The sequence below is a fragment of the Saccopteryx leptura genome, chromosome 3 (assembly GCF_036850995.1).
Source record: "Saccopteryx leptura isolate mSacLep1 chromosome 3, mSacLep1_pri_phased_curated, whole genome shotgun sequence".
Lineage (NCBI taxonomy): Eukaryota > Metazoa > Chordata > Mammalia > Chiroptera > Emballonuridae > Saccopteryx > Saccopteryx leptura.
Genome location: NC_089505.1, coordinates 118,477,569 through 118,504,517, shown reverse-complemented (window position 1 = coordinate 118,504,517; position 26,949 = coordinate 118,477,569). Strand labels below are relative to the sequence as shown.

Sequence of the window (26,949 nt, the reverse complement as noted above, 5' to 3'; positions counted from 1 at the left end):
TTTCTGAGTACGTGCAACCTCAGAACTACAAATCCCATAAGGCCAGCCGCGGGGAATCACCATCTTGACATATCGTAGCGCGCATGTCGGCGGGAGAGCGAACTTTTGGAGAAAATAAGCCCCGCCTATATGCACCCCATTGGTCGAAGGAGCCGGTGGCGGGCTCAGCGGTTGGCTACTGCGCCCGCCCGTCCGCCGCGTCGGCCGGGGTCAGAGTGCGCGGAGGTGAGTCGGTGTGTTGTGGACTCGTGGTGCTGGCTACCGCTATTGAGGCGGCTGGGAACGGGCGGTGGAGAGCGGGCGGAGCGGGCCTTGCTTTAGCCCGGCCGACGCCGCAGTCGGCGCGGGCAGCGCCTGCTGCTGTAAACTGCCCCGAGCGCCTGCTGAGGCCGAGGGAGACGTCGGGGCCTGCACCTGGAGGGAGCCTGCCGCGCTGGCCCCAAGGAGGGGGCGTTGCCATGGCGACAGCCTCTCCCGCAGCGGACGGGGGACGGGGGCGGCCCTGGGAAGGAGGGCTGGTCTCTTGGCCGCCTGCCCCTCCCATTGCTCTCCCCTGGACTTGGATGGGCCCGAGTTGGGGGCAACACCCCGGGGTGGGTGATGTGGAGAGGCCCCCCAGATTGGGCCCGGGTTGATGCATGCGGGGTGAGGGTCGCAGCGCGCAAATTGTGCGGCTTGGGTGTTGGCCCATGCGCTCACTCTGGATGCATGCTCTACCGAGTAATGCTCAGGCGGAGAGGGAGCGGGGTAGGGCGCTCTCTGCAAGGCAGGCTGCATGAGGTGACTAAGGGTGCTGACTTCTTACATGGGATTACCAGGGAGGAGGAAGAAAGGTTTGACCAGAGAGAATAGAAACCCAGGAAGGAGAGAGTAGATAGAACATCCCCCGTTTCCCTCCCTAACAGCCACAGGTACACACAGGGTTAGCAGTTTGCCTCTTTGAATATCTGTAACAGGTAGTAGTGACGGTGGAAGGAGTGAGAAGGGGCCTAACAGGGCTAGCTTTCTGTTTGTTTTTCCTGCAAATGTTACAGCAACAGGTGCTTTCTTAAAATTAGCTAGCATTGGGGCTTGACTTCGAGTTCTTGCAAAATATAACTGTTCCTTCTAGACTAGGAAGATGCGGAATGTGGCCCTTAGCTGGGGGTGGGGTGGGGTTGGATTCTGTCCTTAGGGCTGGATTTTGCAAACTGGTGATGCCTATCATTGCCTCTGCAATAGGTGTCTGGCTACTTCTATGGCATTAGCTCCTGTCAGACATTTTATCCTTTTCCAGCCGAAAGGCAAAAAACCACGAATCCCACTGGCTAAAGACTGAACTATAGTAGGTTGTGATTGGCTGAATGATTTTTGATTGTAGAGTTTCTACTAGAAAGTGGCTTCATCAAATTCTGCTTTATTCTGACTTTATCATACATAGCATGCCTTGTTTTAGTGGTTCGTGCCTGGAGCTTAAGTATATTATACCTGAATCCCCTACCATTTAAAAGCCAATTTATAAACGGGGACTTGGAGTGTGACTCCACTAATGTGTGTGTCTGTGATCTTGGTTAGAAACCCACTTGGCTGCGTTTCCTCAGAGAGGTGAGGGGTGGGGGAAGGGACCTGCAGACAAGTGATTGATAAGGTTTCCTTTATGGATTCTGTGGTGCTTCACTGGAGCTCAGAGCACTTTGGCAACTTAAGCACTCCAAATTAAAAGCTCATTAACAATTCCTCCCCAAAGATCCTGTAAATAATCGGCTAGCTAGGTCATAGAGCTTTGCTAAGAGCTCTCCTTCCAACTTAAAATTCCAAATAAAAATGCTTTTATTTCCTTTCATCTTGAAAAGTATTTTGTTTGTGGTGGGGATCTGAGTAGAATAAACTCTTAAATATGTCTAGAGTGGTAGACAGGAATAGATCGGTTCCAAACTTAGACGTTTCTTTGTGCAAAGGGCACTGCTGGTGCATAAGGGCACCTCTACAACTTTTAAGACCTTTGAACGATCTGAATTAGGTATAAATATGACAGGTGTCCAGTGGTTATTTGACTTGGGATTTGGTTACCTCGACTTCCTAAGAACTTGAGGTAGACCTGGAAGTATTCTGCAAGTGTTTCCTGTTTTATGTGGCCATTTGCAATATGGCTTTGTGATCTGTGGCAACCAACCCCTCCTCCAATCTCAGCCTCAATTCCTAAATTTTTTTTTTTTTTTTTTTTTTTGTATTTTTCCGAAGCTGGGAACGGGGAGAGACAGACAGACTCCTGCATGCGCCCGACCGGGATCCACCCGGCACGCCCACCAGGGGGCGATGCTCTGCCCCTCTGGGGCGTTGCTCTGTTGCAACCAGAGCCACTCTAGCACCTGGGGCAGAGGCCAAGGAGCCATCCCCAGCGCCCGGGCCAACTTTGCTCCAATGGAGCCTCGCTGCCGGAGGGGAAGAGAGAGACAGAGAGGAAGGAGAGGGGGAGGGGTGAAGAAGCAGATGGGCGCTTCTCCTGTGTGCCCTGGCTGGGAATTGAACCCAGGACCCCTTGTACGCCAGGCCGACGCTCTACCACTGAGCCAACCGGCCAGGGCCAATTCCTAAATTTTGAATGCCATCATCCTTACTAGTGTCCTCTCCTTGACAAGACTAGGATTCAGGAATTATCCAGAGAGCCACCACTTCATGGCCCTCTTTCTCAGTCCAGGCTTAGATACTGTAAATGTTTAGAGTTTCTGAGAGATAAGCCTCCTTAGGAGGAAAAGTATACCACTAGAGAACATGAATTCACCATTCCAGAAATTTATAGTAGTAGTAGTTTCTGAAACCTACACAGGGACTGTCCTTCCACATAGATGGCTATTGTCCCAAAGTGGTTTGAGTTTAGGAGTTTGAAGTATACTGTTGGTCCTTAAGTTGTTTCAAACCGTAGCCCCTCGGGATTTGATCCTTTGTATTGAAATAGATTTGTTGCAGAGATGTGTATTTATCCACAGCATTGGGGCTTTCCAGCTCTCACAGAACCTTCAGCATCCCCAGCTACCAGCCTTGGCATCTTTGAAGTAAGGAGAGGTGAGAATCCTGCTGCATGGTCAAGGTTGGCTTGACTTCTTCCTTGCGAGTATTTGGGCTTGGAGGGTGTGGGGTTGGGGCTGATACAAATTGTATTTTTCTGTAGATTTTTCTGATGGGATACCATATGCTCAAATACCACTGAAACCCAAAGTCTATAAAGTATGAGAGTTGGAGGTGGGGTATCCAGATTCTCAAGTTCTGTAGTGATTTCTTTGTGGGCATTGTATAAACACCTACTTCAAAAAGGTTTAGTAGAGCTGGAATAATTCTTTATTCTGAGAAATAGACATCTTTAGACAGGAAGAACACATTCCTATGGCTTTTGATAATACATTTGACCAAGGGCTTTGGGATCATGGTTTAATTTGGATTATGAGTCATCTTTGGGTATATGGTTAATCCCAGCCTATCTCCATTTTACAAGGATCAGGACTGGCTAAAAAGATGGACCCTGATGATTGACATCGAGAATCTCAGAAGCTGTTTCTTTAGGGCCAGACACTTTGCTAGGTTCTGGGATTGTGGTGGTAAATAAGGTAGCTACTATCCCTGACACCAAAAAGCTTACAAATTCATGAAAGAGACAGAGAGTAAAGAAACAATGATAATACACTCTGACAGTGCTATAATGTAAATGTAGGTGCTTTGGGAGTACTCAGAACTCCCCAGTCCAGTACTCAGAACTAAGTCCCTCACCCAGTCCAGTTGGCTAAGGGAAGGCTTCTCAGAGGAAGTAACCTCCTCATTGGGAATTAGATAAAAACATGGGGGACCAAGTGTGAGGGTCAGAGCTTTATTGAATTTGAGAAACAGAAGTTTAGTGTGATTGAAAGAGTACTCTGTGCGCAGGGGGTAGGAAAATACGGTGAGAAATGAAACAGGAAAGGTAAACAGAGGCCAGGACCTTATAGGTTCTTAGGAGTAGGTGTGGGTGGAAAAAATAATTAGACCAGGTCAGTAAACATTTTCTGTAAAGGGCCAGTAAATACACTGCTCATAAAAAATAGGGGATATTTTATTGCTTCATATTCACTTTGAAATATCTCCTAATTTTTGTGAGCAGTATATTTAGGCTTTGTGTATTTCTATCACTACTATTCAACTCTACTCAACTCAGCTGGTGCAGCATGAAGGCAGCCATGGTACGAAAATGAATGAGCATGGCTGTTTTCCAGTAAACTCTAAGTGGTAGCTGGATTTGGCCTATGGACCATAGTTTGCCAGTCCCTGGATCAGACTCTCAGAAGAGCAGTAAGAATCTATGCAAAGGTTTTAAGCAGAGGACTGATAATAGATTTGTGTTTTAGAAACTTTGCTCTTATTTCAGTGTTAAGAATGAATTGAAGGAGACAGTACTGGATAAGAAATACCAGTAAGGAGGCTGTGGCAGTACATGGGGAGCATTTGGTATTTCCCTCTTTGAGGCAGTATTTTGACACTTAAAGATTGAGTGTGTTGCCTGACCTGTGGTGGCGCAGTGGATAAAGCGTCGACCTGGAAATGCTGAGGTCGCCGGTTCAAAACCCTGGGCTTGCCTGGTCAAGGCACATATGGGAGTTGATGCTTCCAGCTCCTCCCCTCTGTCTCTCTCTCTCCCTCTATCTCTCCTCTCTAAAATGAATAAATAAAATAAAAATAAATAAAGAGTATTTAAAAAAAAAAAAAAAAGATTGAGTGTAACTGAATCTTTGTATATCTGTATATTATTGTTCTATATACTAATTCTCCTGGAGCTTAAAAGATGTCAACCAAAGAATTTGTTGAAGATAACCAGTTCCTAGTTCACAGACTAGGAAAGGTGTAGGAAGGGAAGATTGGTGTCGATTTATTGAAAAGACTGTGAGAGCTCTTTCCTGTTTAAAGAAGTAGGAAATAAATGGAGCCATAGCAGGGATCTTGGTCCTAGGGCTCATAGCTTAATGTCAGTTGCTTTGGACTTCTTGAACTATACTCACAGAGGAGGATGTATTTTCCTAAGCTTTCCAGGAATTATCCTCATTATATGTCCTACTCAGTCTCTCCTTGCTTGTGGCAAACTCATGACCTTTTTTCTGATTTTGGGAATGTCTCCCAGTCAGGCACAGGGGCCAAATAAAGTTGAGTGTCTGATGAACTGTCTTCCTCCTACAAGCCCCAAGTGTACTTGCGTTGCTGAAGGGGGAAGCCTTTAGGTTTTTGATGACATTGTTACGTGATTTTGGCTAAGTGACTTACCTCTGAGTTTAGCTTTCCTACCTGTAAAATGGAGATAATGGGACTTATTAGGTAGGGTTGGTTAAAGGATTTAATGATATAATATACCTGGTATGTCAAGTTCTTAGCACAGTGTCTAACTTTTGTTACTGATAGTATTTTACCCAATTAATAATTTTTTTAAAAAATCAGCCAGCAGTTGGGTGAGTTGGCTTTTGGCTAAGTATGTTTTGGCTTCTATGATAGAAGCATAGACCCTGGTGGAGGCAGTCCTCAGACAGGGGGAAGTTACAACTAATGCAAGGCACCGTTCTTCATAATGTAAAATTTTCAGACAGCAGGAGTCCCATTTAGAATCCCAGAACTCTCTTTAGGGTGGACGTTAGCCCCAATACCATCAATGAAGCGAACTGAGAGAGCAGCTATCCAAAAGAAATTCACCAAAGTGTGACCAGTCATTTCTCCCAGTCTGTCGGGGTCATTGATTAGTGGTGCCGCCTTGTGGCCCTATATCTTTGTAAAGTGCTTCTCACAGTTTATCACTTTTCACCACCACACTGGGAAGTGGGTCAAGTGGTCAGCATTATTATCCCTATTACCCATTGAGGAAACTGAGGCCCAGTAAGGTTAAGTGTGTTGCCTGAGGTCAAGATGTAAGGTATTGTGAGAGTTAATGCAGATTTGCTTCCAGGTGAAGTTGTGTTAGTTTATTGCTGTGATCTCTCTTCCTTTGAGTGAGAGATGTGTAGTCACTGCAGAAATGCATTCTGATGCATGCCTTGTTCAGATCTGCTAAGGCTTTTTTGGGTCCCACTTTATCCACTTGGTCCTGTTGGGTTTTAATTGATGGCTGCTAGGAACAGGTCTGTTGGGAAGCAGATTCCCTTTGGGTCATTGTTTTTTTTTTTAGCCCATCCTCCTTTGGGGACATTCTTGGGGGAGCCTTGGGTTATAAGAGATTGCTTTGATATGTTCAGAATTGTGCCTTGTGCCCCACAGCTACAGGTAAAATCAAAAGACGGATAATTTATGGGAGTGTCAGAGCTGGCCGCTGGCACCCTAGGAGGCCATTAGTATGCCTGTTCAGACCCTCTGTGTCCTTGCAATTGATTCCTCTTTGCATGAGCTTGATTTGGGAAGCTGTAGATCTGTGGGTAGTGATTGGATGTGACAGTCCAAACACTGGTCCCTAAATTAATCCTTTTAATAGTATTCCAGCACCAAGGCAATGTTGCGTGCTCTCTCTCTCTCTCTCTCTCTCTCTCTCCCCCTCCCTCTAACTGGGAGGACAGAATGAGGTGGTTTACTAGGAAGGAGAGAGAGAGAGACAGAAAAAGAAAAGAAGCTTTGCATGGTGCTTAGGCCCTGCTCTGCTCTAACATGTTCTGATTCCAGAGCAGTTGGCATCATGACTTTGGGTATATACATTTATTCAGCAAATGTCAACTCAGTTACTTGTGCCTGGCTCTGTGCTGGGAATAAAAAAATGAATAAAATGTGGTCCTTGCCCTTAAGGATCTATGTTTAGCTCAGTGTTTCTCAGACCTTTTAAACTCATGCACTTTTTAGAAGAAAAAAACCTAATCTTATGCTTTTCTTTAATGTTACTTGAAATTTTAAAAAGCATTAAAGCAATGGTCCCAACTTTTTTGGGGCCACGGAACGGTTTAATGTCAGAAAATATTTTCACTGATCGGCCTTTAGGGGGGACGGATAAATGTATCATGTGACCGAGACAAGCCTCAAGAGTGAGCCTTAGACCAGGGGTCCCCAAACTACGGCCCGCGGGCCACATGCGGCCCCCACTGCACTTCCGGAAGGGGCACCTCTTTCATTGGTGGTCAATGAAAGGAGCACATTGACCATCTCATTAGCCAAAAGCAGGCCCATAGTTCCCATTGAAATACTGGTCAGTTTCTTGATTTAAATTTACTTGTTTTTTATTTTAAATATTGTATTTGTTCTCGTTTTGTTTTTTTTACTTTAAAATAAGATATGTGCAGTGTGCATAGGGATTTGTTCCTAGTTTTTTTTTATAGTCCGGCCCTCCAACGGTCTGAGGGACAGTAAACTGGCACCCTGTGTAAAAAGTTTGGGGACCCTGCCTTAGACGGATGTAACAGAGGGAATCTGGTCAGACCTGTGGTGGAGCAGTGGATAAAGCGTCGACCTGGAAATGCTGAGGTTGCCGGTTTGAAACCCTGGGCTTGCCTGGTCAAGGCACATATGGGAGTTGATGCTTCCTGCTCCTCTCTCTGTCTCTCTCTCTCTCCTCTCTCTCCCTCTCTCTCTCTCCTTTCTAAAATGAATAAATAAAAAATTTTTTTTTTAAAATAAAACATCGTTCAGACTTAAATATAAATAAAACAGAAATAATGTAAGCTATTTATTCTTTCTCTGCGGACCGGTACCAAATGGCCCATGGACCGGTACTGGTCCGCGGCCTGGGGGTTGGGGACCACTGCATTAAAGGGTCTGACCAGAAACAAGTCAAAGAAATTATATCAGATATGATTTTTAAGTACACATATGCCTGACCAGGTGGTGGCGCAGTGGATAGAGCGTTGGACTGGGATGCAGAAGACCCAGGTTCGAGACCCCGCGGTGTTGCCAGCTTGAGTGTGGGCTCATCTCGTTTGAGCAAGGCTCACCAGCTTGGACCCAAGGTCGTTGGCTCGAGCAAGGGGTCACTCGGTCTGCTGTAGCCCCCCCCCCCCATCAAGGCACATATGAAAAAGCAATCAATGAACAACTAAGGTGCCTCAACGAAGAATTGATGCTTCTCATCTCTCTCCCTTCCTGTCTGTCCCTCTGACTGTCACCAAAAATAAATAAATAAATACACACACACGTATAAGCTTACTTGCTATCTTCCATCCTCACCTTCTCCCTGAAAATGACTGGTGGGAAGAGAAACAGATAACTAAAACTTTACAATATAGTGAGATAAAAGTTATGAAATAGGGATAAACTGTGCTACTGGATCACACTTAAGCAATTAACTTTATGATAGAGTGTCAGAGAAAACTGCAAAGGGGGAGATTTGAACTGGATTTTGAAGAAGGAGCAGTAATTTGCCTGGTGAAAATGGAAGTACAGTTTAAAAGAGAGGAAGGAGCATTTGCCAAGGCACAGATTTGTAAAAGGAAACAACACATTTGGGGAGTTGAGCAAGAGCTGGTTGTTACCTGCCTCCTGCCAGTTTCTCTGCCCTGTGAGTTGGGAGCAGTTGCTCCTCCAGAATTGTGTTTGAGAAAAAGCTTTGAGTTCCTTTGCGCTGTAGTTGTTTTAATTCAGACTACCGCTTCCTGTTCCTTCTTTTTCTACTCAGGGCTGCAGTTTATTTTTCTTGCTAAAAAATATATATATAAAGTTGTTATGCAAACACATTTGGATGAATTGGACCAACTAAATTATTGCTTGTGGTTGAGTTACTTTTAGTTAAAGTCACACCTCAGAAGAAAAACTGAAGCTAATATGCATTATTAGCTTTATGGCTGATTGGGGAATTAGCCCAGTGGGGAAATGTGGGTCCTCATCCATGGGAGAGGAGAACAGAACCCCAAAGAGTTGAGTGCCTCGGAGCCTTAGTTTTCTCATATGTAAAGTAATAATACTGTTACCCATTTTGCTTGCTAGTTGAGGGGATTAAATGAGATGAAATATGTAAATTCCTAATAGTGTGCCTGGTTTATAGATTTTCAGGAAATGTTTTCTTTTTTGCTTTATCATGTGTTAACAATAGCTCCCTTTTACTGAGCACATACTATTGTGCAAAGCGATGTGCATCGTGTGACTAAATTGAACCCCTAAGAGATAAGTGTTATTATAGCTATTATTACAAAGAATATATGGTAGAGTCAGCATTTGAACCTAAGCTTGGCTAATACCAGCATTTTGATAACTAGCTATGTGACTCCTTGTTTCTATATCAGTTCTCCGTCTTGCAGGGGTATAAAAGGTTCTGGGGTCAGATGCTGTCTACAAGTGTGCAAGGTGCTTAACTGGGTGAGCGTCCCATACCCTGGCCTTCATCCATTTCTGTCCTACTCATGGTGTGCTAGGAAATAAGCATTTGCCTCTTGTAAGCGATGGGGTCACAGCTGACTTACAGGACTTTGTGAAGAGACGTTTCCCAACTCTGGCCTTCTACGGAGTTTGCCCAAGCAACTGGGTATGGCTGATGGGTTAAAAAACAGCAGGCAAATCAGTCACTTCTTTTTATGTGCTGCCTTGACCTGCTCAGACAGACGGGTAGAGTGAATCTCCAGTGGCCTGTGATGTGGCCACCAGAAATTGGTGTTCCTCAAGGTCTTTAGTGACTTTAGCTCTGCTGATAGTTTGGAATTAGCAGCTGTTTCTGATGTTGGGTGAGCTTTCTCTAGCACCACATTGGAGCAGAAGAAGCAGCTGTAGCTTCAGGTCAAGGGAGTGACGGGTTATAGAGAGGAGAATGTTTTGTTGAGTCGAGGATCCAGCTTTAGAGTTCCTTCTTCCATTCTACTTTGGGACCATCAGGAAATTGTGTAGAGGTTCCAGGGCATGTCAAGCTTTGTTGTCTCAACCTTTACCTTTCAGCATACTAGATCTAGCTCTCCACTGTGAGACTGCATAGAAGCTTGGGGGACAGGTGATGAGGCCTTCTGTTGGGGTAGTGGCCCAAGGCCCTGAACTGGAAGTTGGGAGCCCTGGATTCTATTCTTACTCATACTTGCTGTGTGAACCTTGTGCAATCTGTTTCTCTTTTTGGGGCTAATTTTCACTGGCTGGCTAGACAGTGTCACCTCTAGGTTTTCTTTCACCTTTGACAATCTGATTTTCATAGAAGGTGCTCTGGCATTAGATGCTTTCATTAGATTGAAGATTATGACATTTGAAGGCATGCAGTTTATTTATATTTTTGCCAGGCTATTTTTAGCTGCCTAAGATAGAGCCTGTGACCGAATGAGTTCCAGACAGGTATTGCTATATTCTCTGTTGATGCCTCTGTGACTCAGGTGTCTGAGCAGTTGTAATACAGGTCAGATTGGGACAGAGACATGCACCAGGACTGGGCCCTGGGGAAGCTGTGGCTGATCCAGGTGCTTCCAGTCAGCTGGACTCAGAATTTGCCTCTGGTGCCTTGGATTTTTTCGGGAATCCCCTGCCTCCCTGTCTGGCTTTTAATGGAATGGATTAAATCCAGGGATATACAAGCCCGTATCTTTCCCCTACCTCCCACACCCCCCAGATTCCAAGTATAGGTTGGGGAAATGGGGTGGGAGTAGACCCATATTTCATGATGGGTTTTTCTTCTTTCCTATCCCCCATGTTCCCCTGGCCTGTATATGTGGATATTAAAGGATGGTGCCCCCTCCCTTGGCCCTCCCCCCCCCCCTCCAGTAATGGAAGGCTATAAAATGTCTATTTACCCAAGACACCAGAATGACTCCTCTGTGGTTCCCCTAATCTGGTGATTTGGTGCTTCTCTGGTCTCTCAGGTAAATACAGATTGAGGCTTTTTATAAAGGCATATTATTTCCCTCATTAAATGTGTGTTTTGGCACATGCGTTATTTACCTGACGGACAGTAATGGCTGCAGAGGAGCCATTGGTGTCTGTTGTGTAAATACTCTGCACAGAAACCGTCCTCCAGGGGCTGTGGCGCAGGGCTGTTTCTCCAAATCAGGCTGGCCCCATGGCAGTCCCTATTTACCCCTCCCCTGCCCCGGGGGGCTGGTCCCTTCATTTTGAGGAGAGAGAGAATCATTCATTTTCCTCCTTGCCATAGGCTACATACTACCATTAATTTACTAGTAGAAAGAAAGGGGTATCTGAGAATAAATGTGTATAAATCTTGGTCTCTGGTGAAAGATGGTGTGCAGAAATACACAGAATCATAAACTGTTCCTTTTGTGTCCTGCCCCTCAACTAGATATCCAAAGTCCTGGTTGATAAATTCTAGACTTATATGTTACAAACTGACTAAAGTATAAAGGCATCAGTAGAAAAGAGAAATCTATAAGAAGCCAGAGGGAACAAGGGCACACTGCCCTGAGGGCAGGTGTATTTCCTGAGAAGACTCTAATGGTGGCAGGAGTGCCCATTAAGGGGGTACCAATCGAGGAATCTTCTTTTTTCTTCTTCTTCTTCTTCTAGGTGAGAAGAAGGAAGTAGACTCCCGCATGCGCCCCAACCAGGATCCACCCGGCAACCCCCCTCTGGGGCCAATGCTCTGGCTATCTGGAGCCATGCTCGCAACTGAGCTACTTTTAGTGATTGAGGCAGAAGCTCCACGGAGCCATCCTCAGTGCCCAGAGTCAATGCACTCGAGCTATGGCTGCGGGAGTGGAAGAGAGAGAGAGAAAGAGGTGGGGTGGTAGGGGTGGAGAAGCAGATAGATGGTCGCTTCTGCTGTGTGCCCTGACTGGGAATTGAACCTGGGACGTCCACATGGCAGGCCTACGCTCTACCACTGAGCCAACCAGCTAGGGCCACCAACTGAGGACTCTTATAGAGACTTGGCATCCTCCCTGCCAGAGGAGAGCATGCGTCCTGTCCTCTGTGGACAGTGAGGAGATTGCTCCTTCACATACTGCCTGTTCTTGGTTTCATTTTTCTTTTTTAAACCAAATTGCATATGTATGAAAAGATAATTTTTAAAAAGTTTGAAATAGGCCAAATTTACATAAAAATTGAAAGTTCAGTACAAAACAATTTTTTGAACCATTTGAGAGTTATACTACCGACCTTATACCCTATCACCCTGAATACTTTGCATGTGTTCCTACATGCAAGGATATTTTCCTACCTAACCAAAATGTGACCATTAAAACTAGGACATTAACATTGATACTGTTACCTCCATCTAACCCTCAAACCCCATGCAAGTTTTTCCAGTTGTCCCCGTAATGTCCTTTGTAGCAAAACGATCCAGTTCAGAATTGTGTATTGTATTTAATTATCAAGTCTCTTTAATCTCCTTTAGATTTACCTAAGTAACTATACCTCGACACTTTTGAAGATTATAAGGCTCTTCCTCAATTAGGGTTTGTCTGAAATTATTATATTTAGGTATGCATCTTTGACAGGAATATCACAGAAATGATGCTTTGTTCTCATTGCGTCCTATCATGTGCTGCAGGATTTTGACTTATCCCATTATTAATGATGTTAATTTTGTTCAGTGGATAAAGGTGATATCTGCCAGGCTTCTCCATTGTAAACTTACTCCCTGTAATAAAAAAAATTCTTTGGGAAGATACTTTTAAACTATGTGAATATCCCTTATCAAACTTTAATTAATTAATTAACTAACTAATATCTTTATGGACTCATGGATTTCCTTTTTGTTCAGCACATTATAATCTATTAATATCATTATTTACTTGCCTGTGGTATCCCCTTCAAGCTAACTTCTGCATCCTTTTGATATGTTCCTATCATTGAGAATTTCCTTTCTCTCTGGCACAAGATGTTGCAGGTTCATTTTGTCCTTTCCCTGCCATAGCCCTGGAATCAGTCATTTCTCCAAAGAGCTCTGGAGAATGTTATTTAGAAGGCAACTGAGTACTATGTGTGCTCATTGCTATTGGAGTGTTGCTGCTCCCTGGCCCTTCAGCAGACAAAGCTAGAAAATATATATATACATGTGTTTATATATCTGTGTATGTGTGTGTATGTTAATATTCACATGTGCTTCTAGCTTCATTTTTATATATTATTTATCAGAAACTGAGTTTACTCTTTTACCTTCAATTCTAATTCGACACCACAAATTTTTTCCTTTTTCCATGTTTTAATTCTATCCTCTAATTGTAAAAAACCTGGTTTCCATTACCCTTAATATATGCCCTTCTTTAATTAATTCCTCTGGTCTGTATGTAAGTAATCTCCCATTGTTGCCACTTCTGTTTCCCCCTCTTGGGTGCCTTTTTAACCCTGCCCATGACTCCCCACATCAGACCCCTCCACCACTTCCCTATGGATGCCCTCTATACCTCACATGGACTGGCGTGCTACATCACCTTTCTGCATCTGATGGATGCCCTCCTCACCTACTTGGGCTCTCACACTAACTTCCAGACCCATCTGCTCCCCCTACTCAGCTATTGTTGACACCTTCCTCTGCCACAACTAATGGCTCTAAAGCCATTAGATTGAATTTTTCAGGAAGGGAAGAGAGAGAGGAGCTCTCTGTTTCATTTCTTGAGTTGAACTTGGCTTTTAGAAGTAAGGGAAGTATAGAAGCTAGTGACTATTGGCATGTGGAAGCCTGGTCTCCTAATGTCTGCTGTCAAGACTTCTACAAGAGAAGCTATTTGATGTCGGTGAGAGCAGGTAGGAAAAGCAAGACCTGCAGGCAGGAAGACCTTTGGCTATCAACATCTTGTTCATGGAAAGGGATGCGGCATATATAGTATGCTGTATGAAAGGTCTAGTGCATTCTAAGATGTAGGAGACATTAATGTTACTCTCTGAGGTTGCCTTATGCATTAAGTGGATTTACAGGCCCCAAAAATGGGGATCTAGGTTTGACCAAGTGGGCATAGCCTAATAGAATAGTAGTAGTAATAATAGTAAGCTAATATTGTTCTATAATTTAGTTGTAAATACAGTTTGGTGCTGGGAGGAGGTGTGTAGCTGTGTAGCTTTCACTTACTCTGTGGCCATTTTGGATTCTCCCAATAGTAAGTGAATATTGAGCCCATATATACTAGATACTTCTCTTAGTGCTTTATGTGTACCCTCTCGTTTCATTCTCACCTAAGGAGTAGGAGCTGTTATTATTGTCATTTTGCAGGTGAGGAATTGAAGAACAGAGCTTGCACAAGGTGTCATGACAAATAACTGGCAAAGCCAGGATACGAACCTGGAAGCCCTCCTTAATCATAATGCTTAATTGCCTGTAGCATCTGGGGTCTTGTCAACTATTTATATATACACTTTATACACTATATTTACACATTGGAGGACACTAACCTAAACTTCAAAAAGTCCTTATGCATGGCCTGATTTTGATAAGTGAGAGAAGTGTTCTAAAGCCCTGAAGGACTTTAGATCCAAACGAGAATGAATAATCTGAGCAGACTGGTGTCTCCCATCTCATAAGGCTTCAGTACTGTTCAGGAGTGGGTGGTAGAAGAGTTATTTTGAATTCCCACTTTCAAAGGGATATTGGCCCATTTGCCTTTCTAAGAGATTCCCTAATGAGACTCAAGCTAGCCTTTGTCTACCCCAGGCTGAGTTTTGGCTGTATTTTGTAGAGGCTGTGAAGCTATGGTGAAAACAAGCACTGTGCTTATGCAGGATCCTTGAAGAACTTAGAGAACTTTTCCGTTTTAGCTCTACTCAGTCTACATGGAATCTCACTAGAGGTAGGGAAACTGAGAATGCAAACTAGCATATATCCTAATAAGTATGCAGGAAAGTTATTGTATCTCCTTCAGTGAGTCAGGGGAGAGCCAGGATGAGAAGTGATAACTTGGTATTGTCCCCTGACCACTCAGGTAGTAGTGACCTCATTGCCTTTGAGTATGCTCTGGACTTCACCGAATACTCTCCTCCTCCACCCTCAATGAGGGTGTAAGTGCTCGTTTGCAGCCTTGCAAAGGCAAGCTTTTGGCTCTGTAAGAATGGGCTTCCAGATTATGGCCATTTCTGTATTGGCAGTGAAATTTCTTGTTTGACTTTGAGGGAATTTGAGTATTTGGTATAAAAGAGGGGAAAAACACAAAATTTTTGCTTTGTTCCTTTTTTTTTTTTTAAAAGGAAACTTGAGTTATTTAAAACATAGGCTTTGATTTTTATATTTAGTTAGCCCTCTAAGGAACAGACATTCTGCAAATTTAAAGGGAAAACTTGAAAAGTCATTTGGATTTTTTTTTTTTTTTGCACATGTTCACTCAGGAACTTTACTGGACTTTTAGCAATGCCCCATTACTGCCACATCTGGGTTTTCTCTTTTTCTTCCCTATTTAAAAAAGTCCAGCAGTCATTCAAAGCCTCTAGCAGAGAGTGAGTCTAAAGGCAGCAAATGGGAAGGAAGGCCTAAGGCTGTTGCCAGCTGTGCTCTGCAGGCCTTATTCGTTCTCCCAGGGTGCCACTTACTGGTGTGGGGGCTGGGGAATCAGCAGAATACCATGAGCAAGCTGCCCTGTGATTGGTTCTGTTTGCTTTCACATTGGAGAAGGGAGGAGGGTATGTGGAGATGTCAAGAAACAGACAGGAAAGTTAGGGGCAAATGGCTGGGAATGGAACTGAGGAGAGAATCTTGGGTGTTTTCTGCTTCCTGTGAGTCTACTTAGCTCCCAGGACTGATTGTGCAACTGGCTCACCTCATGTTACTTTGGAAACCTTAGCATTAATGTTAACTGAGAGCACAGAATTTTTCTCTCCTCTCATTTAGAAATAAATTTTAGAGTTCCATTTAAAGATGAAGGCCAGTGTCACATGTTGTTTTGAGAATGATCTGGGAGACTCCAAGCTGTCATAATGCTGCAGGGGCCAGTATTAGGGTCTTGAACTTCAGTAATGAATACTGTGTGATTTAGAAAAGGGTCCCAGAAACACTGGGGAGTGGTTCAAGTGTGACTATCCCAGAGACTAGTGGAACAGGGCCACAGTGGGAGGGGAGTAACCCAGGCTCTCTGTTTTTTTGTTTTTGTTTTTTAATTTTCCTCCCCTAAGTTTTAGATGCTTCTGGATATTCAATGCTAGCACCTTTACAGACTGGAGCAGCTCGATTTTCTTCATATTTACTTTCAAGAGCAAGAAAAGTGCTGGGCTCCCACTTATTTTCTCCCTGTGGTGTTCCCGAGTTCTGCTCCATATCCACCAGAAAGCTGGCGGCCCACGGCTTTGGCGCGTCCATGGCGGCAATGGTGTCCTTCCCTCCCCAGAGATATCACTACTTTTTAGTGCTGGACTTTGAGGCCACGTGCGACAAGCCACAGATTCATCCTCAGGTAACTGTTGCATCATTGCTTCAGAAAAGGTGGGGTGGTAAGGAGGGCGGGAGGATAGTCTTGTATCCTGGGATCCAGAGGAACTTTCTCATGTCTTCCTGGCTTTTAGCTACCAGTTGGTGAATAAGAAATAAAAACAAGTAAAAAAATGTTTTTTTTCCAACAAACCAACAATGAATGGTACTTGTTCAGGTTACCTAAGGCATAACAAATCATCCCAAAATTTAGTGACTTAAAACATCAATAATCATTTATTATATTTCAGTTTCTGTAAACCAGGAGTTCAGGAGTGGTGCAGATGGCTAGTCTGGCTCAAGTTCTCTCCTGAGGTTGAAGTAAATGCCCACTGGGGCTGGAGTTCCTGCCTAGGAAGCAGGACTTGGTTCAGGCATGCTAGGGTAAGGTAGACCTAAGTTTCTGGAAAGAACCAGGTGCATTGTTTCTTTCTGACTTCAGCCTTTGGGAATCAAAATATTTCCACTTGTCCCACCCTTCCTCTCTCCTTTCCCTCCCTCCTTCCTTCTCCCACTACTGTTACGTGCTCTTTAAGGAACACTGTGGTAGTCAGCCTCCAAGATGGTCCCCAGCAGTCCTTGCTTCTTTATATTCATACCTTTGGTAGCTCCCCTCCCAGACTGAATCAGAGCTAGCCTTGTATAGTCAGTACAGTGTAGTGGAAGAGACATTCTGAGGCTGTTATAAAAAGCATTGCAGTCCACTTGCTCTTTTAGATCACTTGTTCTGGAAGAAGCCAGCCACCATGCTATGAGGACACTTAAGCAACCCTGCGGAGAGGCAGATGTGTATGGGAACTGAGGCTTTTAGCTAAAAGCCAGTACCAGCTTGCCATTCATGTTTCTTGGTGCTATCTTGGAAGTGAATCTGCCAGCCCCATTCAGGCCTTTATATAACTCCAGCCCCAGTGGGCATTTACTTCAACCTCAGGAGAGAACTTGAGCCAGACTAGCCATCTGTACCACTCCTGAATTCCTGGTTTACAGAAACTGAAAGATAATAAGTGATTATTGATGTTTTAAGCCACTAAATTTTGGGATGATTTGTTATGCCTTAGGTAACCTGAACAAGTACCATTCATTGTTGGTCTGTTGGAAATAAAACAATTTTTTACTTGTTTTTATTTCTTATTCACCAACTATATTCAGAGACCTTTAAAATTAGTGCTACTAGGAAGCTTGGCTTAGCAACAGAGAGGCTCCTATGCTGGGTGATCTCAGAGTGCTTGGTGTTTGCTTTGGAGGAATGATTGGGAGCTGATATGGCAGTTCATTGTAGCGTGGGAAACTTGGGTATGCCTGGCTCTAGGACTGTAACTCTTCCCTGTGAGCCTGGGTTATCAGGTATGTAATTCTGGGATGCATAGACATTTGGTCTGGGAATAGTAAGGAGGAGGGAAAAGGGGGCTGTGGCATTAGGCACTTGGGAGACAGGGAAAAGTGAGGTCCATTCAGAGATAAACTGGGTTCATTTCTCATGATTGATTTAATTTTTCCAGGAAGGTGTTCTTTCTTTAGAATAGTAGGTTGTTTTTCATAAAGCAAATACCACAACCCTTTTTCCTTCCCCTTTCTCCTCTTCTCTTTCCTATTCTTCCTTAAAATAGTAGTCTGCCTTTGGGGCATTGGAATCAGGCCTACTGAGGCTTGGGAAGACAGGAACAGATTGAGGAGCCCATCCTAAGGGAAAGGATTTTATATAAAAGGGAGTACAGCTTGGAAGCTACCTGAGTCACATTTACTGTCTCAGCCCATGCTGTAGGGGCTTCTTCTCTGCCTCCCAGAACTATTGGAGAGTCTGGTGGGAGTGCCTGGGTGGTGGGTGGGAATTTTGGTTATGTAGCTTCTCTTAGGCTCAGAATCAGCGATCCCTTTCCTAATATACCATATTATTTCCCGTACTGGTATAGAGTCTGAAATCCAACACATCCATTATACATATTTTTCGTCCTTTTGAACCTGATGATTGCTTGGCACCTTTCTTATGGCCTTTCCTGCTTTCTGCCTCTGGACACATGCCTACGTGTGTTTGTTTCTGAACTTTCAGTTAGATTAGAAGCTCAGATAATTATGTAGCTCTGTTTTCTTATTCTGCTGAGGGTCCTACTAATGTTGCTGAAGGTGAAGCCTGATTCATGTCTCAGTTTGGCTTGTCATTTTTAAGAGTATTGTTCTTTTTAATTTTTGTCCTTTTTATTTATTTATTGCAATGCTGAAGACATATTGTAATACAGATTTAAGTCACTTGTATCATGAACTTCCTTCCCAGACTTAGGCACCAAGGCCTTTCAGACCCAGACTGAGGTAGGGCTTCATGCTATTTACCAGGATCTGGGTCTGATTAAAGATTATCTGCAGAATCAATGAACCCTGATGATGTGATTCCAAGGGCACTTAAGGAATTGGCTGCCCTGGTTCATTATTAGCAAAGCATTAGCTGCTGCTTTAGAGAACTCAGGAAGAAGCATTTGCTGTCTTGCTTATCTTTAAAAGGGGAATACGAATGATCTTGGAAATTATAGACCCGTTAGTTTACTGTGATTCCAGAGAAGATACTTGACCTGATCGTCAGATAATCAATCAACAAACAGCTAGAAGAGCATAGGGTACTGAGTAATAACTTACATGGGTTTGTGAAGAAGAGCAAATCCTGTCAGATCAATCTAACTTCTTGCTGTGACACAGTGATGGATTTGCGTGGATCTAGGGCGAGTGATAAATGTAATGCAGCTCCCCTTCATTAAGCCTCTACAATGCTGTGATCAACAGGTAGGAACGTGAGTTTGGGGCCGGGCAGCTCTGCTGGACTGCCCATTGAACCAGTCTCAGGAAAGGGATGAGCAGCTCAGGAGAGGCTTGAGACTCATTGTTAGAGGCAATTTAAAGTGCCCTTCTTCCTCTTAAAAAAATAAAAGTCTTCCCTAAAGTTTGCAGGAGAAGTTGTCAGTCCCAGAAAGGACAGCATCCTTCCACCGAGGGCATCATAGGTCAGATTCTCATTAGAGCCTCTGTGCTCTTTTGGTCTTCTGGTCAACAAGGGCAGTGGGAAAATTGGAAAAGCTTATGATAAGAGAAATAAAAATCATTAGAGGCACAAAAATAAGACTTGGGAAGAAAAGAAATTGAATATGGTTGTAGTGACTAATTTCTTATCCAGACTAAATAAATTCATCATATAGGAAGTAATTGTTCCAAGGAGCATGATGATAACTTGCCCTTCATTTTAATAAAGACAAAAAAGAAATGAATTTAAATGGCAGCAGGAAAGATTGAGATTTGGAATGTGATTGAACTTCTAGACAAGGCAGTCAAAGAACTAGAATATGGTGTGCCAGTTAGATGAGCCTTCCCTAGCGTGTTCTCAGAATGCCTTGATGGCTCTCCACTTGACAGACAGACTTTGTGGGCAGATCTGCACGCGTCCTGGAATAGGCTTGGGATTGTGAATCAGAACCATTTCAACTCCCCTCCTGCCTGGCTCCCAGGAGCTTTCAATACTTAAGGCCCCTGCAGAGTCAACTTCTGATTCTTATGGGAGTGTGTCATTGCCCCTCAGTTGTGTAGGAGGCAAAAAGGAATTTTGGGCAGGGGCCTATTTGGAGGCTTGGCATTGGCTTCATTCTCTCTGTCTCTGGTTTTCAGAAATCCCTCAATCAAGTTATTAGAACTATTCCCAAAGGAATGCCACTAGAAAAACTAACAGGTGTAAGCTCTACTGTGCTTGGGTGTGTAACAATATTGGTTATAAACATAGTATAATGTGATATTTTCAATTTGTTATCCTTTTTACTGTTTATTTTTGTACTTTGCTCAGCCAGGTGAAACTGGAATGGTAGGTTTGCCAGTAATAGGCTTTCACTTTCTGGGTTTTGCACTCATTTTATTTTACATGTTTTAATTCAGATCAACATAATAGGTATTGGTTGAATATGAGACTTTTTCCATTTGAAAACATTTTTTTCACTTAAATTTTAATTTAGATGGTTTAAAATGCTTTTAAATTGTGGTTCCTTTATCCTGCTAGCAGGGTTTCATGTTGCTCATTTTGGTTGGGGGTGTGCTTGGAATGGTGGTGGTTGTGACCCCCAGGTCCAGGGAGCAGCCTGAAAGCTTTGGTGGAATCTTTAATTGTGCATCTTTAACCTCAGGGCAGTTATCTCACCACCTCAGTGTTCAGAAATGACCAGAGCAAATGTAAGCGAGGAAAATGAGGTGTAGGCCAACACACAGGGGAGGAGGCGGTAACCTGAGCTGTGCTGATGGCCAGTGATGGGCCAGCCCAGCTCTCCTGCTCTGGGGATTTGATGTCCTGGCTGCTGCCTACGCTCCCTCCCTCAGTTCCCCCTGGTCATCCATCAGCTACCCGGTCTGGTCTAAGCCTTTATCTCACTGCTCTGTAGCAGCCTTGCTGACTGTTGTCCTTTCCCTCTGTATTCAGGTGCCCCCAACTTTGGAGAAAGTTGACCTTTGGGGTTGGGAGTTTTCTAGTGTTTGGTCTTTGTCCACAGGGGCTTTTTTTTTCTTTTTAAATAAGGAATTCTTGAAGAGACTCCATCTGCATTTTGAATTAGAACTATGAGCAAAGGAGTTTCTTTTTATAGAAAATTGTCCAGATGCTGGGTTATTTTGGGAGGGTAGGGTGGGGAAGGGTTGATGGTGGCATGAGAAGGAATAATTCAGGAGAGGGGCATTTGGAGAATTTCAGTATGACAGAACTGACACATAATTATTAGTCTTTTGTGAGAGACATTTTGGAAAACTTTATAGGAAATTGGTTAAGATCCCTATAAATGAAACTATATTGATTCCCTTCTCATTCAAGGCTGAAAGGCAGGACCCCTGGTCCCCAAACCCCCACCCAGTTCACACATAATGATCTTGCTGTGGATTTAGCTTCTTCTCTCTGCTTTTGATTCCTGCACACATCAAGTACACGGAAAGGCAGTTCCGTAGAAAAAGAGCCTAACCTTTCCTCTCAGCTCACTTGTTCTGGCTGCAGCTCCTCCAAGTGGGAGGGGTCGGGGCAGGCTTTTTAGCAGGAGAGCCCAGTTGTTGGGCTGTAGTCTGTCTGCCTGTGGTCCCAGTCAGCTTGCACTTTTATTTCTGTACAGACAGGCGAAGGCGCTGACACTATTCTTCTAAACTGGGAAATGAAATGCAAAACCGACGTTAATGTAACGTTATGGTTGAGATTAAATGCACCAAAATCAGGAAATTCAAAGTTATGCTTCCCACAGCAACTATAACTCAGCCTCATCTGGCGTGTGTAGTATTTTGTGTTAGTGCGGATGGTGTTATATGTTAAGACATTAAAGTTAACACCATAAGCAGAGCACAAAATGCTTGATGGGGCTGAGTTATGACGACTGTGTGAGCCGTAAGTGTTCTTGCACAGGCTCCCGACTCCTGGAATAATTTTTCCCCTGCCCATCAGACCAATTATTGCCTTTCTTTTTAGTATATCTCTGCTTTAACACATCTCTTCCAGGGTCACTATAAGTGAATTCCTCTAATGGTGGCCAATGATGGTGGCAGCTTACTAGCTCCTTTTGTCCTTTTTGTTGCTGCCTCCATAAATGTGGTATTTCCTTCTCCCTCTTCCAAAGCCCCCTCCTCCACCTGCAGTTCCCTGGTGGTCCCTTTCAGGGATGGGCCTCCCCCAGTTCTCACTGTGGCTCCTCACTATTGCTTCCTGAAAGGGAATAACCATTTGCTATGTCCTCATCTTGGCCCTGTTGTAACTTCACATGAAAACCGAAGGGCCCTTCTTTATTTGGAGCCGACATAGCAATGTAGAAGCAAAATACACAGGGAGTGGGGAACTGATGCATGGTGGGATTACATGATCAAAGTGGGCTTATTTGCTCTATTGAGATAGCTTCTCTACCCTCTACCTTTAAGTTTTCATGATGTGTATATAGTTAGGCTATGGAGTTGCCTAGGGTGGGACCAGGGACTTTCCTTAGGGAGCACTGGGTCACTGGAAACAAAATCACCACATAATTTAGTGCAAATCAGAAAGTGCCCTCCCCCCCCACTCCCAGCCTCTTAATATCCTGGTGGCCTCTCCAAGGCTGAGACAGCTGTTGGAATGCAGATTTTGTTAGGGACTGGGCTAAGGTTGGTGGTGGGGAAGAGCTCTAAAGAATAGGGCCATTGATAAATGGTGAATGAAATCAGGGACTGTAAACTAACGGTGACACTGAGCTGCCTTTTAAGGTTTTTGTTGGACATGACAAAACCAACCAAGTGGGTAAAGGAATGGGGAGGACCTTATTGTAACTACCTTAGAGCCCATGAAAAGGCCTCTTTTTACTCTTTGAATAGCAACTTCAAGCTCTGTGTTAGATGCTGGGGCTAGAAAGACAAGTAGAAAATGGTCCCTACCCTTAAGGAGCTCATATTTGAGGAGAGTAGACACCATTTAGCAGTATGATAACTACTGTCACATAGGTAAGTTCTTGGTACAATGGGGCACAAAAGAGGGGATTGATCAATACTGCTTGCAGCATAGGCGAGGGTTGCGTAGGCCTCCTGGTAAGAGAAACTTAGGAGACTGGAGAGGGCCAGGCAGGTCTGAGGCTTCTCAGAACTGTTGTAGAAGGTACTCTTGGGATAGCCAGGAGGAATAATCTAAATCTGAAAAAACTGACCTGGATTGCAGGCTTGTTTGTGGGAATATTAAAAATGAAGAAGAGGGAGGATGAGGACTTTGAACCTGGCAAATATTTCACCGTTTGGTTAGTAGGGTTATCTGTGTTAGTTACATGGTATTTCTCACATTCAAGCTAGACGGTCTTACTGGGATGCTGTGAGTGAGAGTATGAAGGCTGAAAGAGGTTTAAGAGAATTTTAGCCTATAAAGTGTGGGCAAAAAAGGATGAAGGTCAATGAATAAATATGTGAGCTGAGGCCCTGAGGCATCATCAGGAAGGAGTCATCTGACACCTCAGCTGCCACTGAAGGCAGCACTGGGCCAGGCTGCTAGGTCTCTGGAGAGAGACAAGGGCTTGAGAATGACATGACACCCCCCTACCACGTCCAGAAATATTGGCAGTTTGGATCTGGAGCTGCTAAGTATGCCTCGGGAAGACCCACCTTACATAGATCAGGGAGGTTTGTACCCTTCAAATAGGTAAATGGGTGGAAAGGATTAATGAAGAGGCAGGAGACCTGGGTAACAAGGGAAGATTTGCTACAGCACAGAAGACTGGAAGGCATGCGGGTGGGGGTTGAGCTCCCCTCTGAGTGGCAGCAACAGGTATATAATAGCCATAGAGAGAAAGCCAGTCGGTCAGGAAGGAATAAGTGGGCAGTGAAATGCAGAGGAGTAGTTAAGTTAGGACACAGCTTTCGTCTTTCCCTGTCCCCATCCTTTTTTCTCCCTCAGCGTTATTGGTTACATTTCACACTTTGTAGACTGATCTCAGTTGTTTGACATGAGGAAACTGATGTTAGGAGATGCTTTCTCCATCTCTGTTTTGTTGGGGAAAAGGATCCTGCATCATTTTGATTAACATGCCATTGGAATGATTATTTTTTATTCTCTTATCCTGGGTGTTCACAATGCTTTAAAAGCTCCTACAGTCATACATTTATGTGATGTTTTGAGCTCTAGCTGTGAAAATTGAGTCATAGCCTAAAAGCCTGAAATGCGAGTGTTCCCAGATTGACACTAGCCCCCCAGGCTGGCAGGTCTGCAGCAGAAGGGTGAGCAGGATGGGACATGCAGGGAAGGGTTTGTGTGGACTGAGTGCTGCTGCAGGCAAAATCCTGTTAGGTGCTGGGAGAAGCAGAAAGGAGGTAAATAGACTGTGGAGGGAGAGACAGACAACAGGGAAGCTTTCAGTCTGAAGCTGAGGTATCTTGGGATGGACTGCAGTTTTGAGCCTATCTCTGTATGTCGTTGGCCAGTGGGGGATCTTGGTCTATGGGCAGCAAAGCAGATCTGTTAAATACGTGCACCACTTCTCTTCCAGTGCTACGGTCAGTGTCTGGTCCTGGGGAGGCCCTTCTAGCCAAGGTCTGGTCCGAGGCTTAGTTGGAGACCCTGAAGTTCCTGAAAAGAAAGGAGCATACAGAGTCCACAGTGAGGCTGGGGGCTAAATTGGTGAGCCAGAATAGGAAGCGTGAATGTATTATTGAGTGGGAAGGAAGAAACAGAATGCCCTTGCAAGCCAAGTTCATGGGAATGGAAGGGAAGGTGCTCTAAGGGGTTAAAAATGGATATATGGAAACTGGCTAGGAGGTATTATTTGAAAGAGATATTAGTGGGTTGAACTAAGGTGGTGGTGGTGGTGGGAACGGAGAGAAGTTATATGTTACAGCCCTTAGATATGCTGGGAAAGGAATGAGCTTGAGAACCATGATTTTAAATAGCTGATAGCTCCTGTGGATACTAGTGGGCTCCTGGGAGTCAGTGGTGCTAAGAGATTTGGTAAGGAGTGGAGTGTGGAATTTAGGGTTATAAATGGAGTGCGCTGAGCTGAAGATCCATATCAGGGAGAACTGGTATGTAGTAGGTGAGTTCCTTAGTGGTGATGTGGGTGGGTACTCTAGGATCTGTTTGATGAACTGTTTGGCTCTTGGCCTGTTGGGGGAGGTAGGTGGTGATGGTTGGGTGGATAGGATGATATCTGGCTAGAGAGCTTAGAATCATGCTCTCCAAAAGTGTGATGCAAACTGAGAGCCATGGCTGGAGATCGTGGTGTTGTAAATGGAGGCCAGGCACTTATCTGCATTGTTCATGGGTTCTTTTTTCCCACCACTGACAGTATTTGAATGGAAAGACAACTGATCAACTGACAAAGACTAGGGCATTAGTTGGGGATGGAGGAGCCAACTAATGGGAATGGTGAATGAAATAAAACATGGTATTTTAATAAGGTCTACTTTCACATGACTAGGAAAACAGTGTTGGGGCAGGCCTTAGACTGAGGAAGTTCATGATGATGGTGTGGGATGTGGTGGTTGGTGAGGAGACCCCAGCTTGGAGCCTCAGCATATTGCACAGACTTGAGCAAGCATTGAATCGTCTGGAGGGTTTGTTAAAGCACAGATTGCTGGCCACACCTCAGGGTTCTGATTCAAAAAGGCTGGGGGTGAAGGCCAGGACCTTGTATTTCTATTAAATTTTCTGTTGGGATGCTGCCTGTGAGGGACCATGTGTTGAGAACCACTGACTGCCTTATCTCTCTCCTCTGTATGGTAGTAATTCCGCCTGCCTTACAGAGATGTGGGATCAAACGAGCCAGTGTGTGAGATAAGTGTTTAGCACATTGTGGGCAAGAGATCAGTCTGTGTATTACTTATTTACTGGTCAGTGATTTTCAAATATGCTGTCATGCTAGCACAGCCATTTCCCTGTCCTGGCAGCTGGCTGTCAGGTGTGGACAGAGAAAAGGGAACCTATGAAGTACCCCATGGGGATGTAGTCTTCTATGACAAAACCAGCAGCCACTGGAGCTGTGGATGAGGTTGGTGAACAAGGCCTCTTGAAGCCCAGCCAGCCCCTCTGGGTTCTTATACATGTTACCTGATCAGAACCCTCTCTGTGAGTCAGTGGGCTCGGTCCTATCTTGATCACCTGTTATTCACCCCCACCTCTTCACCCAGCTAGTGAGTCATTGGTACAGTATTTGCATTGATTAGAAAACTGGCCTTTGTTTAACCCAGCCTCTGCAGTTCATCTTGTGATCTCAAGCATGTTGCATGACTTTTCCCAAAGCACGGGCTTTGGCTGCATATGTCCCAGTACCAGAGTGTGGAATCTGGACCTCCAAAGTTAGGAAAGCTAGGTAGATTCTATTCAGGTGAGAAGCAATATAGCATAGTGGTTCAGAGCACGGACTCTCAAATTGGACTCTATGAATTTGAGCCTAGTCTCTAGCACCTACTAGCCGTATGGCTTGTCTTGGGCGAGTTACTTGTACTCTTTATGCCTCCCTTGTCTTATTGGCAAAATGAGGTCAACAATAGTACCAGTCTTATAGGACTGTTGGGAGGATAAATGTAAGTGCTTAGAATAGTGCCTGGCATGTAACAGCTATATGTGTCAGCTCTTATTAGTAGAATTACTGCTAGTATTATTCTGACTGATGGCCTCACAGTAAACTATTGGGGTATAGCAGGTGGCTGGGAGGTAGGCCCTTCTTCTCTGGGGAGCATAGAGAGAGCCTACAGGCCCTCTATCAACATAGTGGACAGAGTCAAGCACGATTTTTTCCGCCTCCAGTGGAATAGTAAGTTGGACTTGGCACCCATCCACTTCCCTGCCCTCCCTCAGTGCTGCCTCTGGGGAACCTTTCCTGTACACAACCTGAGATTTGTTTAAATTAATTTCATGACAGATATATATATATATACAGGTAGCTACAAAGAAATCATTTGGTTGCTGGCTGCCCTAAAGGGTCACCTTCACAGAGACCACTAATATCTGAAGTTATTACAATTGAATATCTAAAAATGTTTGAACTGAGGTTGATCCTGGGTCATGTGCACTTAGAGGTAGACAGAGGTGTGCATACCTGGGTGAGGATCCAGTTTCAAAGACTTCTTGTCTTCTTCTTTTATTGGTATTATGCATATTTTTAAAATTTAGCTATTAGTAAATTATAATTCACTGTGCCACTCCCCCAATAAAGAATAGCAGTATTCATTTTCAGCCTCTTTTCTACATTTTAATTGCTTTGGAGTCTGTGAGGATGGATAAAGAGGGACATGTAGGTAAAAAATCAGCCTTTTAAAGCTCC

General features: G+C 44.2%; 1 protein-coding gene across 2 annotated transcripts in view; it reads left to right on the top strand.

Moving 5' to 3' along the window:
• The first annotated feature begins 241 nt into the window (after positions 1 to 241).
• The window catches only part of ERI3 (ERI1 exoribonuclease family member 3), a 130,527-nt gene continuing 103,819 nt past the window's right edge, over positions 242 to 26,949 (top strand). For both annotated transcript variants that reach the window (XM_066376102.1, XM_066376101.1), the window contains exons 1-3: positions 242 to 593; positions 2,967 to 3,042; positions 15,907 to 16,184. In XM_066376102.1, coding sequence (XP_066232199.1) covers positions 459 to 593; positions 2,967 to 3,042; positions 15,907 to 16,184 — 489 coding nt within the window. In that variant the 5' untranslated portion in view covers positions 242 to 458. The remainder of the gene's footprint in view (positions 594 to 2,966; positions 3,043 to 15,906; positions 16,185 to 26,949) is intronic.